At 32.7% G+C, this 13,307-nt stretch overlaps 2 protein-coding genes and 5 pseudogenes across 7 annotated transcripts, besides 3 other annotated features; 5 read left to right on the forward strand and 2 right to left on the reverse strand.

Annotated features, from left to right (window-relative positions):
• Positions 1–4,605: part of a mobile genetic element that runs on past the window's edge.
• TVAGG3_1060680 lies at positions 324–1,476 on the reverse strand (annotated as a pseudogene). The gene has a single exon. A coding segment is annotated over exon 1 (1,153 nt).
• Positions 2,599–3,735, reverse strand: TVAGG3_1060690 (uncharacterized protein; the record flags this gene model as incomplete). The annotated part of the gene is made up of 1 exon (XM_051256000.1): positions 2,599–3,735. The coding sequence occupies one exon, from the start codon at positions 3,733–3,735 to the stop codon at positions 2,599–2,601; it is 1,137 nt and encodes a 378-aa protein (XP_051081574.1).
• Positions 4,093–4,393: a mobile genetic element.
• Positions 4,606–4,894: 289 nt separating the features above from the next.
• Positions 4,895–13,307: part of a mobile genetic element that runs on past the window's edge.
• On the forward strand, positions 5,184–5,773 carry TVAGG3_1060720 (annotated as a pseudogene). Its single transcript has one exon. A coding segment is annotated over exon 1 (590 nt).
• On the forward strand, positions 5,897–6,824 carry TVAGG3_1060730 (annotated as a pseudogene). The gene has a single exon. A coding segment is annotated over exon 1 (928 nt).
• TVAGG3_1060740 lies at positions 6,950–7,813 on the forward strand (annotated as a pseudogene). The gene has a single exon. A coding segment is annotated over exon 1 (864 nt).
• TVAGG3_1060750 (protein of unknown function, DUF4106 family) lies at positions 10,535–11,071 on the forward strand (the record flags this gene model as incomplete). The annotated part of the gene is made up of 1 exon (XM_051256001.1): positions 10,535–11,071. One exon carries the CDS (start codon positions 10,535–10,537, stop codon positions 11,069–11,071), a length of 537 nt encoding a protein of 178 aa, XP_051081575.1.
• On the forward strand, positions 12,142–12,926 carry TVAGG3_1060760 (annotated as a pseudogene). Its single transcript has one exon. A coding segment is annotated over exon 1 (785 nt).

A 13,307-nucleotide genomic window follows, 5' to 3' on the forward strand; every position in this document is an offset into this window, starting at 1 on the left:
GTCATCAATGATAAAATGAAATCTGTCTATTAGATACCAAGATAATAAGAAGAAAATGGTTGATATTGGTTGTGTGTTGATGCTAACTGAGTTAATTTTCTCTGTTTCTGGTCAACTGGTAGATTGTTTGATTTCATGTAATTATACATAAAACTGCCAATTGTTTTTTCATCTGTGATAATATCTAAGTTTCTTATTATCGGTAAAAAGTTTATGTAATCATTAATGTATTTTTCATCAATGTGACCCTTTACTTCAGCCACGAATAAAGTATTTTTTTCTTAATATTCCCAGTGCTTTTGCTTTCTTTGTTGCTGTATCACAAATGATAACACCATTCAATCTTCCCGGCATATACATTTTATGGTCAGTATATTGAATGAAATCATGAGGATTAGATGAAAATGATGAAGGATATAATGAATTAAAGTCAACTCCAACGAAATGAGTCATAATGTTGGTGGTGTCCTCATTTGATACAGTTTTAGTTTCTGGATTATATGAAAGTTTATTAATGTGCGTGATTCCTTTAAGATTAACACGATGTTGAACATTTGATAGACCACCAGTAATTCCATTACGGAGAATGTGATAAGCTTCAACTGAATCTAAAGTCATTGGTAAATTATTTTTTAATGCATAATTTCTTAAATTGATTCTTAAACGTTGAACATCTTCATCTTTATTTGATTTTACGACATTGCAATAACAACACATTAACTGACAATTTTCTTTGGTATGTGGTTTTTCATTATCGATTCTATCCAATGTTGGTTTATTTACATATGTAAACGCTTTACCACACATTTTGCATTTAGATGAAAGGATTAAATCGTGATAGTATTGAATCATCCATTGAAACATTATTTTTGGTATCTCTTTTCGCCTTTTCATCTTGTTTCTTATATGATTCAATTTTATATTTCCAATACTTTTTGTTAATTCAAAACTTGATTCCACATTTTCTTCTTCTGGATATGTTTCGTTAGGATTGAAGTTCTTATATGCTAACGCGTAACGAATCATTGATGCATTCGATGATAAAGAAAGATTATGAAGCATGTCAATTTTATAAACAAATGTTTCTTCGATAATTTTATCAATTGGGTCAATCATAATTTCAACGTCTTTATTGCAATAATGAATAAAATATTCTAATCTATTCTCAAAATTTTTAGCATCATTGAGATATATTTGATAATCTGAATCGGATATTGTTTCTTGTGTTAATGCTGAATAAAATGAATCTTGAGTGAATGGTTCCTTTTTATATAATTCATCTTCGTAATTCTCCCATGTGATGAATTGATAAGGGAAAAAGGATTTAACACGTGATTTATTGTTTCCGAAATCTTGAGTGAATTGGTCTAATGTTCCACCCGCTATATAATTTCTGATGTCAATAAATCTTAATTCATATGGACAGTTTGTTTTCTTTACTATGACTTGCTTAAATTGAGAAGAAGAACCCAGCATTGATTTTATCTTCCATTTTGCAGTATTTAAATCACGAAGAATTAAATTTAAATCAAACTTTCCCGAATTAAAACCAATGATATTCACTTTATTAAATTCTTCATCTAAAAGCTCTTCATTGCTTCCTTTTGTTTCTCATTTAATGTATTCATTAATTCTTCATATTGTTCAATATTTGATTTAGCAACTAATGAACAGGTTGAAAATAAAAATTCAATCCAATCAGAGATGAACGAATCACTTGATGTTAAGCAAAAATTCCTCGTAAATGTTTTATCACGGTCTACGACCTCGCCGCTTTGCGGCTTTATTTTGACAGTTGATGATACCATAAATGGTTTTAAGTAAGCGTTCAAAGTTGCACATTCAGAAAGTTGAAGTTCTTCTTTAGTCTCTAATGTTTCGAAGTCAAAAGTAATATAATATCTTGTTGGTTTATAATATTCCTGCAAATTATGTGCTAATAGCCATTGATATATCTTCTGTTTCGTGATATGTGGTGCATATGGTTGTTGTGTGTTTTGCAATTGAACGTCTTGAATTAATCTTCCATTATTTTCTTTACATTTCTCACAATGTTTTAAAAATCTTCTTTGGTTTTTCCTTTCTGGATCATCACGGATAGAATATACTTCTTCTTTGCAAAAGGGGCAAACTTTATATCCTGTGAGTGCTTCAACGTCTGTAATTCTGTCAGCGTGAAGTTTTCCACATGGACTCTGTGTTAATAAAATATTTACTGTTTCAAATTCTGGATCTATCATTATTGATTCCACTAATGGAAAGTCTACCTTGTTAATGTCTACGTCTTCTGGTTGAGGGTCACAATAATAAAAATCAATATTAACGTTTAACATTCTTGCTAACCTCTCACTTTCTGATGAAATGTCAAATCCTTCATATGCATCTATGGCTTCATTTAAATAACTTCTACGAGTTTTAGGATTAACACCATCAGGAATGTTATAGAAGCGTTTAAATAACCTTCTACCTTCGGCTCTTATTTGATTATCATTCATTTTAGCTGTTCCATTTTTGTTCATTTATGTAAGAATAAAAATTAAAAAATAAATAAAAATAAAGTTTATTTTTTTTAAAGTCCGAGACTCAGAGAGTCCAGGGCTAAAGTCCATAAAATGAATTAAGAACACATAAATTTTTATCATCTGCGACGTGACGAATACATTTTAATTTACTCAAGAATGCGTACCCTGATACATTAAATCTAATTCCTGTCTTATTTAATTTCACAACTTTGAAAAGGAATGTATGAATAGCTATAAAATGATGAGATGATGTTTTATGGGTTGCTTCCATTTTTTCTGAAATAAATGAATAAATATAATGTTTATAAGTTTTCATATCTTTTATGTTCTTAATAACGAATGGTATAGACCTTTCAACTTCGTCTTCCTTCGGTGCTGTTCTTTCATATGAAACATTATTGGTATCTTCAATAATGAAACCACAATCGCATAAAATTTTATATGTACCAATTGTTTCTTTTGATATTTTATCTAACAAATCAAAAACTTTATCAACACCTGTACATTTATTTAAATAATAATTTGTGTAAATATCATGGTCTTCTTTCTTAATCGTATTTGTTGCATATGTTACATTTTTCAGTGCTTTTTTGAATTTTTCAGAATCAAGAGGAGGTGAAAGTAATATACATGGATAATCTCCATCGTCAATAAACTGAAGCTTATGTTTATGAATAAATTTTGTGCCTTCTTCTGAAAGTGTTTCGTCAATATCACCATCTAATAAATTTTTAGTAGATTCCAAAAAGTAATTTTTATATCTTTCCTCATGTGATTTTTGAACTTCTGATTCTGAAGCTGGGATATTCATTAAACCCTCTACTTCATTCTCAGCATTTCTCAATTCACTAATTCTTTCATCTATTTCATTTCTTAATTGTTCCAATTTCTCAATCTCATCGTTATAATATTCATCTTGTTTAATTTTTTCTTCAAAATATTCAGGAGGTGTTTCAAGGCTCTCTGAGCCCAGGTCCTCTGGACCATAAAGAGGAATATTCTCCTGTTTTTCAACTTTTTTGGGATATAAATATCTCATTATAGCCTTTTTAGTAATTGGTCCGTTATATTTAAATTCATTCAACAATCTGGAAAACTCTTTCACATTCTGCATATATGTTGGATAAGAACCGTCTCCAAAATTTTCTAAAATATTTTCTAATTCTGAATTAGTGAACTTTAAAGATTTCAATGAATTAGTTGTTATACTCATTTATTATAAAATAAAAAAAAAAAAAATAAATTTAACTTAGTTTTAATTTTACGTAAGAAGTCAATTTTTTATATACCGTCATTTGTAGGTATTATTTCTATCAGATAAAAATTATTTTTTTATTTAAAAAATATAATTTATTTTATTTTTTAAAATATCATCGGTGATATTTTGGAATCACATGTTCAGGCTTCAAATAATTTTCAATAAGAAATTTAACAAAATCTTTATATAAAGTCTTTTTTTCATTTAGTCTGTGAAATTCGTCACATACATCATCTAAGTATATTTCTACTATGCACGGAAATTTAATCTTTCCGACCTTTATAATAGGTTTTATATTTTGCAAGAATATATTCTTTGACTCCGGTATATAATCGTTTTTTCTACAAAATTTTATATATTCTTCATATGTATCCCTTTCCTTTATTTTAAGTTCTACATGTAGTCCATACACGTTTGGGCAATAATAGATATCAAAAATGAAAAATTTTCTATTTGTCATCTTTATATAAAGATAAAAAATATTTTTGATTAATAAGGAATTAATTTCATTTTATGTCTTATAATGTGCGCATATGTATTTAAAAGGCATTCATTGAATTGCTTTTCAATCTCTTTCTTTTTTTCATCTTCGAATATTATATCATTTTCATGTTCGAAGCTTGTAAGTTTGTTATCTTCAAATATTATATTAGTTTCATATATCAAATTATGATATCGGTCATATTCTTTTAAGTGATAAATAAATACAAAATTTACGGTTCCTTTAATTTTAAATTCAAAATTAATTTTACAACAGCTTTGTGGATCAATTAGTAAATCAATCAAATAATGTTCAAAATCAGATATTATTCTTTTTCCATACATTTTATATTAAATAAAAAAATCTAACTTTATTTTTTCGGAGTTTTGTGACGAAGTGCGAATCTTCACTTCGTCAAAAATATATTCTTTTTATTAATGGTAATATAGGAATTGTAGGAATAAAAACTTTTTATAAATTATTCATAAATTTTTAAAATCTGCTATTCGGAAGTATGTTCAAAAATCATTCAATTATGTGAGAATTCTTACGATTACAAAAAAAGTCACACAACCCGCATCATATACTACTAATTTTCATCTTTGGAAATTCTCGGGGAAGACGACGGAATACAAAAAAAAAAAAAAAAAAAAAAGGTAGTGGGGCCTCCAGGCACTTCGTGCCCTCTAGCCCTGAAGATGTTTAGTATAACTTTGTCCGGACAAGTAAGGGTCTATCGTCGCTACAGGAAAAGTTACAGGCGTTCCAAGGAAGTATACTTTGAGAAGCCTTTTCCCCTTATAGAATGAGATAGGACGGTTATTTTACAAAACTGACAACACTTTGACCGAGTAGTTTTTTGTGCTGAACAAAAAGTGTCATATAAACATCTGTCAAAAACCGCTTTTTAACTTCACTTAAAATGCCACGTAAGCTACGTAAGAATATACGTAAGAGGAAGAGAGCATTGAAACATCCAATAGTAAAACTAACACCACAACAACAGTTGCAACAACAAATGATGAATGACCCCACTATGTTGCAACAAATGTCAAGCAACCCTATGCTTTTAAACCGAGTTATTGGTGCACAGAGTGGAGGTTTAAGAGCGGCACTTTTAGCGAAAATGGCAGGCTATGGTGGAGCTGCAGACGGAACAGCTTATAACCCTCAAAGTCAAATGAATTTGAGTTCACTCAAAAATCAAATAACAGATGTCAAAAAGTCAAACATAGACATACAGAAACAAATAAGTGAAAACGAAAAGAAACTAGAATATGACAGACACACAAAGAAACTCAATGAGTTAAACGTAGAGAAAAAGAAGAAAGAAGAACAACTGAAAGAACTAAGTACAGAGGAATATGCGAAAAAAGTGTCAGAAAAAGCAGCAGAAGTAGCAAAAATGGAACAAGATGTTATAAATTTGAAAAACCATACTACTCAATATAAAGTACTGAAAGATGAAGAAATAAAACAAAAAGCCCTGAAGACATATATGGATAGCGATGAGTATAAAAAAAAGTTGAAGCAAATGTAAAGGCAGAAAAACTTTTACAGTTGCAAAACCAAACCGTACAGTATGAAAACTTAGCACAAGAAAGTAAAAATAACGACGCAGCCATGCAAAAGGCAATGAAAAGCGCAGAATATAATAAAAGCTAATAATGACTGGTTAGATGCCCAAGCCAACGCCAAAGCAGCCCAACTTATAGGGTCAATAAGGACAAAAATACAAGCGGATGAAGACAGTTCAAATGAAGCTTTAATGAATGCTGACTTTAAGAACGCCTTCGAAGCTCTTCATAGTAAGGTGAAACTAGTGAACGACTTCTCATCTGGAAAGAACTGAAGTCTGAAGGTTTCGACAAAGAGTTAAGAGAAGTAGCACAAAATATGACGAAAATAACAGATGCAGCAACGAGACAGGCAGTTCAAAGTGCCTATGACGCCGTTAGAGCAACTGTTGTGGAAAGTCAAGAAAAAGAGTTACAACAGACCAAAACAGACCTAGTAAATGCTTTCTTAAAAACGAAAAGTCAGGTAGGACATTATGCTGCAGATGGAACATATGTGCCAGCTGGTGGAACTTATATACCACCAAACCCTCCAAGAGAAGCACCTGCACCAGGACTACCTAAAACATTTACATCGTCACATGGACACAGACACAGGCATGCACCAAAACCAACACAACAACCAACACAACAACCAACAGTTCAAAACACTGCACCACAACCAACAGTTCAAAACACTGCACCACAACCAACAGTTCAAAACACTGCACCACAACCAACAGTTCAAAACACTGCACCACAACAACCACAAACAGAGCAAGGACATAAAAGAAGTAGAGAACAAGGAAACCAAGAATTCTTAAAAATGCTTAAGGAAAATTATGGTTACCCAGATACTCTTGACTTTAGTGACAGATATAAAGAAGCTATTAGAAAGTTCAAGGAAGGAAATACTGACCCGAACCTATTTAGCTTTATGGTTCAGCACCAAATGGGATATAATTTCAAACCTGGAAAATACAAGCTCGCTAAGGGATATGATTTAATAGCATATCATCCAAATGACATGAATGAATTTACTCCGAGATATTTGGTGTCAGAGCTAAATGATAATTCAACTATCTTCATGAAACGCGTAAAAAATAGAGACGGAACGAAAGAAGAAAGGGTTATGAATGCGGATGGCTTAAATAGGGAACTTGTTAAAAACGGTCTCGGAATATATGAAATGCCAGCAGATGAGGTACAAGAAACTCCACAGGAAGAAGTTCAGATACAACCAGACATGGAAGAAATAGTTCAGCAACAACAGCTAGAAGAGCCTGAAGGAAACGAACAAGTCCCTCCTTTGGAAACTAACTTCACAGAACTAGATGAAGATTTGGAACAGCCGAAAAATCTTGACCCTCAACAAGAGTATGCGGAGAATATGGAATCTTTCCAAGAGTCTAAGAAAAATTCGGCTGACATAGTAGAAGAATATCGAAAAATGTTCGCCGACATACAAAAGACTCCAACATCAGATGAAAATATTCAGCATAGAATGGAAGAACTGAAAGAAAGTGTACGCAAATACAACAATCCTTTTTACTTACGACCATATAACGTTCAATCTTTGGCTGAACTCGGTGAAAATAAAAGGTTAAATTTCACCAAAACATATAGAAATGAAACATTGTTTAAAGTTCATTCAGAACCTAACCAATATGGAAACAAACCTACTTTTGTTTCTGCAGACTATGGAACTACAATGAGATGGGGTCATAAAGCTAATCCGGATAGGTGGTTCATAAACTTACAACCACAATTCCAAGAAGTTGTAGACGCAATGGAAGTGAATGGTGAACCAGATATAGCTGGTATTTTCAGCGCGGCTTTAATGCCATTGAAAGATATGAAAGATGCAGATATTTTGGACCAGTATGAAATGAACATGGCTGATGGAAATATAACACCTGACGTTCTAGAACATTTATCTCAAAGAACTACACAGAACCATAGAGATGGTATATTTGGTGAAGAGTTTAGAAAGAAAGTTAGGGAGATAGAAGGAAGAGAACCTATTGTACATGACCTTGCAAACGAAAGTTTACAAAATGTCATAAAAACTTACTTTGCAGACAATGAACTGAGAAGGGATGAATATTTAAGAAAACTCAAATGGACAGTACCAAATGAAATGTTAGTATTGAAAAACATGTTCCTTGACAAAATAAAACCAACTACAGAAATAAATGACGCAAGACTGAAACATTGGGTAAAAGCTTTCCCATTCACAAAAGATATTATTGGTAACATGGAAAGAAAACCAGAATGGCTACAAAAACATATATTTGGAAAACGAGCTTATTCCATATGGACAAGCTATATTTGAAGAGCTTGAACCGGAAACTCAGGAAAGAGTCATGCAAACAATACGCGAAGACTCAAATACAAACTATGACAAAATCTTTCTAGGATATAGGTTACCTGAGATGGGCGACCAGAGCCCAAAGGCAAAAAGGACATGGGAAATTTACAACATACTGGGTGAACATGAGGCAAAGATGCAACAAACTTGAAGCAGAGGGCAAGTTACCAAAAAGCGACACCAAAGAAGAAGAAAGAGTAGAACAAAGTGAAAGTAGTGAAGAAGTAACTTCATCTAGTGAAAGTAGTGGCAATGAAGGAAAAAGAAGAGTTAAAAACTCAGTCAGGAAGAAAGTAAAGCTTGGTCCGAGTGGGTTCTATTATGACACATATAACCAACTATTCTATATTTTTACCCATATGAAATGTACGCCGCTCAGAATATAACGCCAACAGTTTTGGATGCCATGAACGGAAATGTTTCCGAATGGTATAACGAATGCGACAATGCCATTAGAAGGTCAGAAATAGTTCCTGGAACTTACGAATATACAACTGCTGTTTCTTATGGAAACGTAGGTGAGTTTGGAGAAGGTTCTTCAACAACAGTAGATATTGCTTGCGACAGGTTTCATATTATTTCTATTGACAACTCTTCTTATACGTGGAACAAGACATTGAAATAAAACCTTCTGCCAAGTTGTCTGACAAGAAAGGTTGCAATGGAATTTTCTATGTCGGATACCAATATGCTCCAGAAGTTTTCATGGGATATAAGATATATTCTAACTCTGACTTAGTTCAAACAGTAACATGGGCAAACTATGAATGGTTCGCTTTGAGAAACTCAGTACAACCACAAGCTAGAGAACAAACAGACCAGTATGCAAATATTGAGAAAATAAGAAGACTTGACCCTAACGTTCCAGGAGTTTATGTTAACCTTTCTGGACAAACTGCAGCAGCAGTAACCAAAGTAAAACTGAAACTTAGAGTTCCTTTGTCATCTTCCTCATCTTCAGGTTTTTAAGATACTTGCCAAACTGGGCAGGAAAAATTTCTATCGAACTTACTCCAAGCAAAAATAACTTAGTCATTGCACCAACACAAGACCCATTCACTATTACAGACGTAAAGGGAACAAATCAAACGTCATTCGCCGAATTTTGCAAAGACAAAGTTGACTTAGACTTTGGTTTCTCAAACTTCAACAATGAAGTAAACTATTATTTCAATGCTGCTGGAACTGCTTGGGACCCAGTTAAGTTCACATGCGAAAAATTTGAATGCAAGAGAATAGAAAGCAGACTTGCAGTCTATATGTTGGACCCAGATATTTCAAATGCTTTAGCTGCCAAATATATTGCAGTTCCACTTATGTTCCCTATACACCAAAATATCTGTCAAAGACTTTGCAGGTGAAGTTGGAAACCAAAGTGCTGACCCAGGTGCAAGAACAGATATTGCTTTAACAACTGCAATGAAACATGCAGATACTATGTTTGTACTGTTCAGACGAACTATAAATGACTATTCTTGTTTCTACAACCCTGGTATTAAATATCATATAAACATAGATGGCAAATATTATCCAGAGAAGAATATTCTACAGTTGAGGATATGAGGTCATACAACTTGACATTAGATGCTATGAACTTTAACAACAACTTCACAACAACCATTAACCCTGAAATGCAAAGTTCTATTATGCCATATGTGAAAGTATGGACTCATACAGGAGGTCAAAAAACTCAATATACAAATGGAGACCGTTCAAACTTTTGGCTTGGCATTCCATTTGCTGACTCAGAAGACTTTATGGGTGGTATTTCAACTGTTGGTACTGTACAAATACAATATACTGGTGACAGAGACGGTCCAGATGAACTGAGAGCAAAGAAGTTTACAAAACCAATAGCACTTTTCACGGAAGATGCTCTTTTGAAGATTCGTTCGATGAAACCTGCTGGGGCTCCTCAGATTGGCATAACGACAGCTTCCATCGAGCAGATTTTGGCAGCAGGTCAGTAAGTTGTTCTTGAACTGACTTCTCTCCGTCAAATATTGACAGTACGCCAGTTTTGACATAATATTGTAAGATAAACTTACCTTTAGAAATATCTGTAAGTTTTGTTGTTATATTTTTGTCTGCTTCAAGAACTTTCACCATTTCAGTTATACCAACTTTCTTTGCTTTATGAAAATATTTAGGTTCAGCAAAGACTGCTATTCTATAACATTTACCATTGTTTGTATAAAGAACTATTCTGTCAATGTATTTGTATTGTTTGTGTGTGTAAACTTTGTTCTGCTTCAATTCGAAGAGATACTCGAATACGTCCATCTTTTTATTCTAAGTAAAATGTCATTTCCGAAAAATAGAAGCGTGAGTGTTTCAAAAGGTTTAATGGCGGTGGCAGATGTGAAGTTAAATTCACCAACTCAAACAAACAGTCAAAGTGTTGTTGTCAATGTCAAAGACAGAGATGTTGAAGTGGGGAAACCATACGAAGACGAAGATGGTATAACAATTGTTCCTGTAAAAGAACAACCAACATATCCTGAAGTTAGCAGAGACTTAAGTTCTGTTGCAGATATTCGAAACGACTACCAACAACTGAAAGACAAACTTCAAACTCAGGAGAAGATTTGTCAAGCTTTAGGTATAATGTTAAACTTGGTCGAACACAACCCTGTAAAAGTGAACTCATATGTCATTGCACCTCATGAAGTTTTGAAAGAACTATTGAAACTTTTGACAGAGGCAGACGATATAAACATCAAAGAAATAGAACCCGACATTAGTTGCTGTGGTGTTTCATATAATGTCATTGACAAGATATACGTTATGAAAGGAGGTGAAACGTTGAACTTAAAGTATAGTTTCCCAGACGTCATAAAAATATTTGACGACCACAACATTTCATTAAAATTTATTTGCTAAGTAAAAATGTCAAAACTTCTTGAAAGATGTTTGAAGAAAAATAATATAGACTTTATTTCATGTAAAGGACTTTACACACTTTTGAACGATATGAAAGACCCTGTTTTGTTTGTTCGTGTAGACAAAGGAAAGTTCTATGTCTTTACAAAATATTTGAACTTCTTAGACAGAGAACTTCAAGAAACGCCATGTGAAAGTTTAGATGAAGTTCTTCTCCACTTTCAGAAAAACTTTTAAATATATATAAATGGCAGAAGATATAATGGTTTATACTATTACGACTAAAAACCCTGAGTCATATAATTCTATAACAACAAACTTACAAAGTCCTCAAGGACGATATTGTAAACTAACTTAAACACAATGACGACTAAAGCCTGTTTTGCTCTTTTGACACCAGAAGACTTTATTGTTGTGAATGGTAAAAAATACTCCTTTGAAGATACTTACTCAGATATACCACCAACAGGTTTTGTTGACTTATTTAATACTTTAAGTACGGGTGTAACATGTGCTGCAACTAGAGCAGGTTTCATTATGTTTGGATGTCCGACTGAGTTTACTATAAACGATATGAGCTATAATACAAAACTTATATCTGGTTTTTACTACCAACAGTTTCCTATAACAGGAAAAGGTGTCATACAAGGAATGTCTATTCCATTGACTTAAGTACACCTATTTATATATTGTTTCAAACTTAGGTTCAAAGTGTTATTCGAATGTCGACAGAAACTATTATGACCAAAAGATACTTATGCGTATAAACAATACTTTCTCTGCTGGTTTGCCTATTGTTCATTCGAATGCAGAATTTTCAACCTTAGTGAACTCAAACACTTTGGCAAGTATAACGTTGACATTAGTTGACGCAAACTTTGTTCCTGTAAAACTTTTATGTCCTATGTATTTGTCAATGACGGCAGAAAGTTTCGAATTGGAAGATGCAACTGGTGAAAGTATTGTATTACAAGAACAACTTCAACAACAAATAGCTCAAGAACAACAAATGCAACAAATGCAACAACAAAGTCAAGAATAAAAAAAATATTTTTTTTATTTTTATAAAAATGTACAGAATAGATGTTTCAGATTTTTATGACTTCCAAGCATTCAGAAATATGTGTCCATTTCGAGACTATAACAAAGCAGTCGAGAATTTGAAACGTTTAGTCATTTATGTCGACTCTGCCCCAGAATGTTATGTTATGAAAGAATGGGATGTTGTCTTTAACAAACCTAAAGCGACAATAGTTTCAGAACAAGAATGTAGACAGAAACTTAAGAAAATAAAAGTCGTACAAGTTGGCATGAAGATGTTAGATGCTTGGGATATCTTATTGTCAAAGTTAGAAGATTTTTCAGTTCGAGGTATAAAGTTCTATACACCTTCTCCAAACTTCTATTCTATCTTCACTGGATATAAATACGAACAAGTAGAATGGAAAGAAAATATTATAGAAGCTTGGTTAGACCATGTCAAAGAAATTATATGCAATGGAAACGAAAGAGTCTATGAGTATATCTTATGTTGGTTTGCAAACATCTTACAACATCCAAGTGCTAAAAATGAAACTGCTCTCATTATAATTGGAAAACAAGGAACTGGTAAGAACACATTCTTTACAGATATTTTGTGCAAACTGTTAGAGGGCTATTCGAACCCGAATATGACAAACTTAGAAAACATCTGTGGCAAGTTTAACTCCTCAATAGAGAATATGAAACTTATAGTATGTAACGAACTTCAAAGTATAGATACAACAAAAGTTTTGAACTCAGATGCTTTGAAGAGTCTTATAACAGACAAAGTTGGAGTTGTTGAAAGAAAGTATAAAGACCAAAGAGTTTGTGAAAATGTTGCAAACTTCATTATGGTTTCAAACAATGCTGTTCCGATGAAGTTAGAAAGTTCTGACAGAAGATATGTAGTTGTCAGAACGTCAGATTCTCATATGCAAGATACAGAATATTTTGACGACTTAGCAGAAACTTTGACATCTGACTTTTACAACCACTTGTTCTCATATTTTATGACATTAGATATTTCTAAGTTCAATCCAAGACAAATTCCACATACCGAAGAGAGACAAACATTGTTAGAAGCAAACAAGAGTGTATATGAACTGTTCATAGATGAAACTGACTTTGAGTGTTTAGATGAAAGGTCATTGTACGATTCGTATAAACAATATTGTCAAGAATATGGTTATATGACAGCGTCTAAACGAACATT

The sequence above is a fragment of the Trichomonas vaginalis genome, chromosome I (assembly GCF_026262505.1).
Source record: "Trichomonas vaginalis G3 chromosome I, whole genome shotgun sequence".
In the NCBI taxonomy this organism is placed as follows: Eukaryota; Parabasalia; order Trichomonadida; family Trichomonadidae; genus Trichomonas; species Trichomonas vaginalis.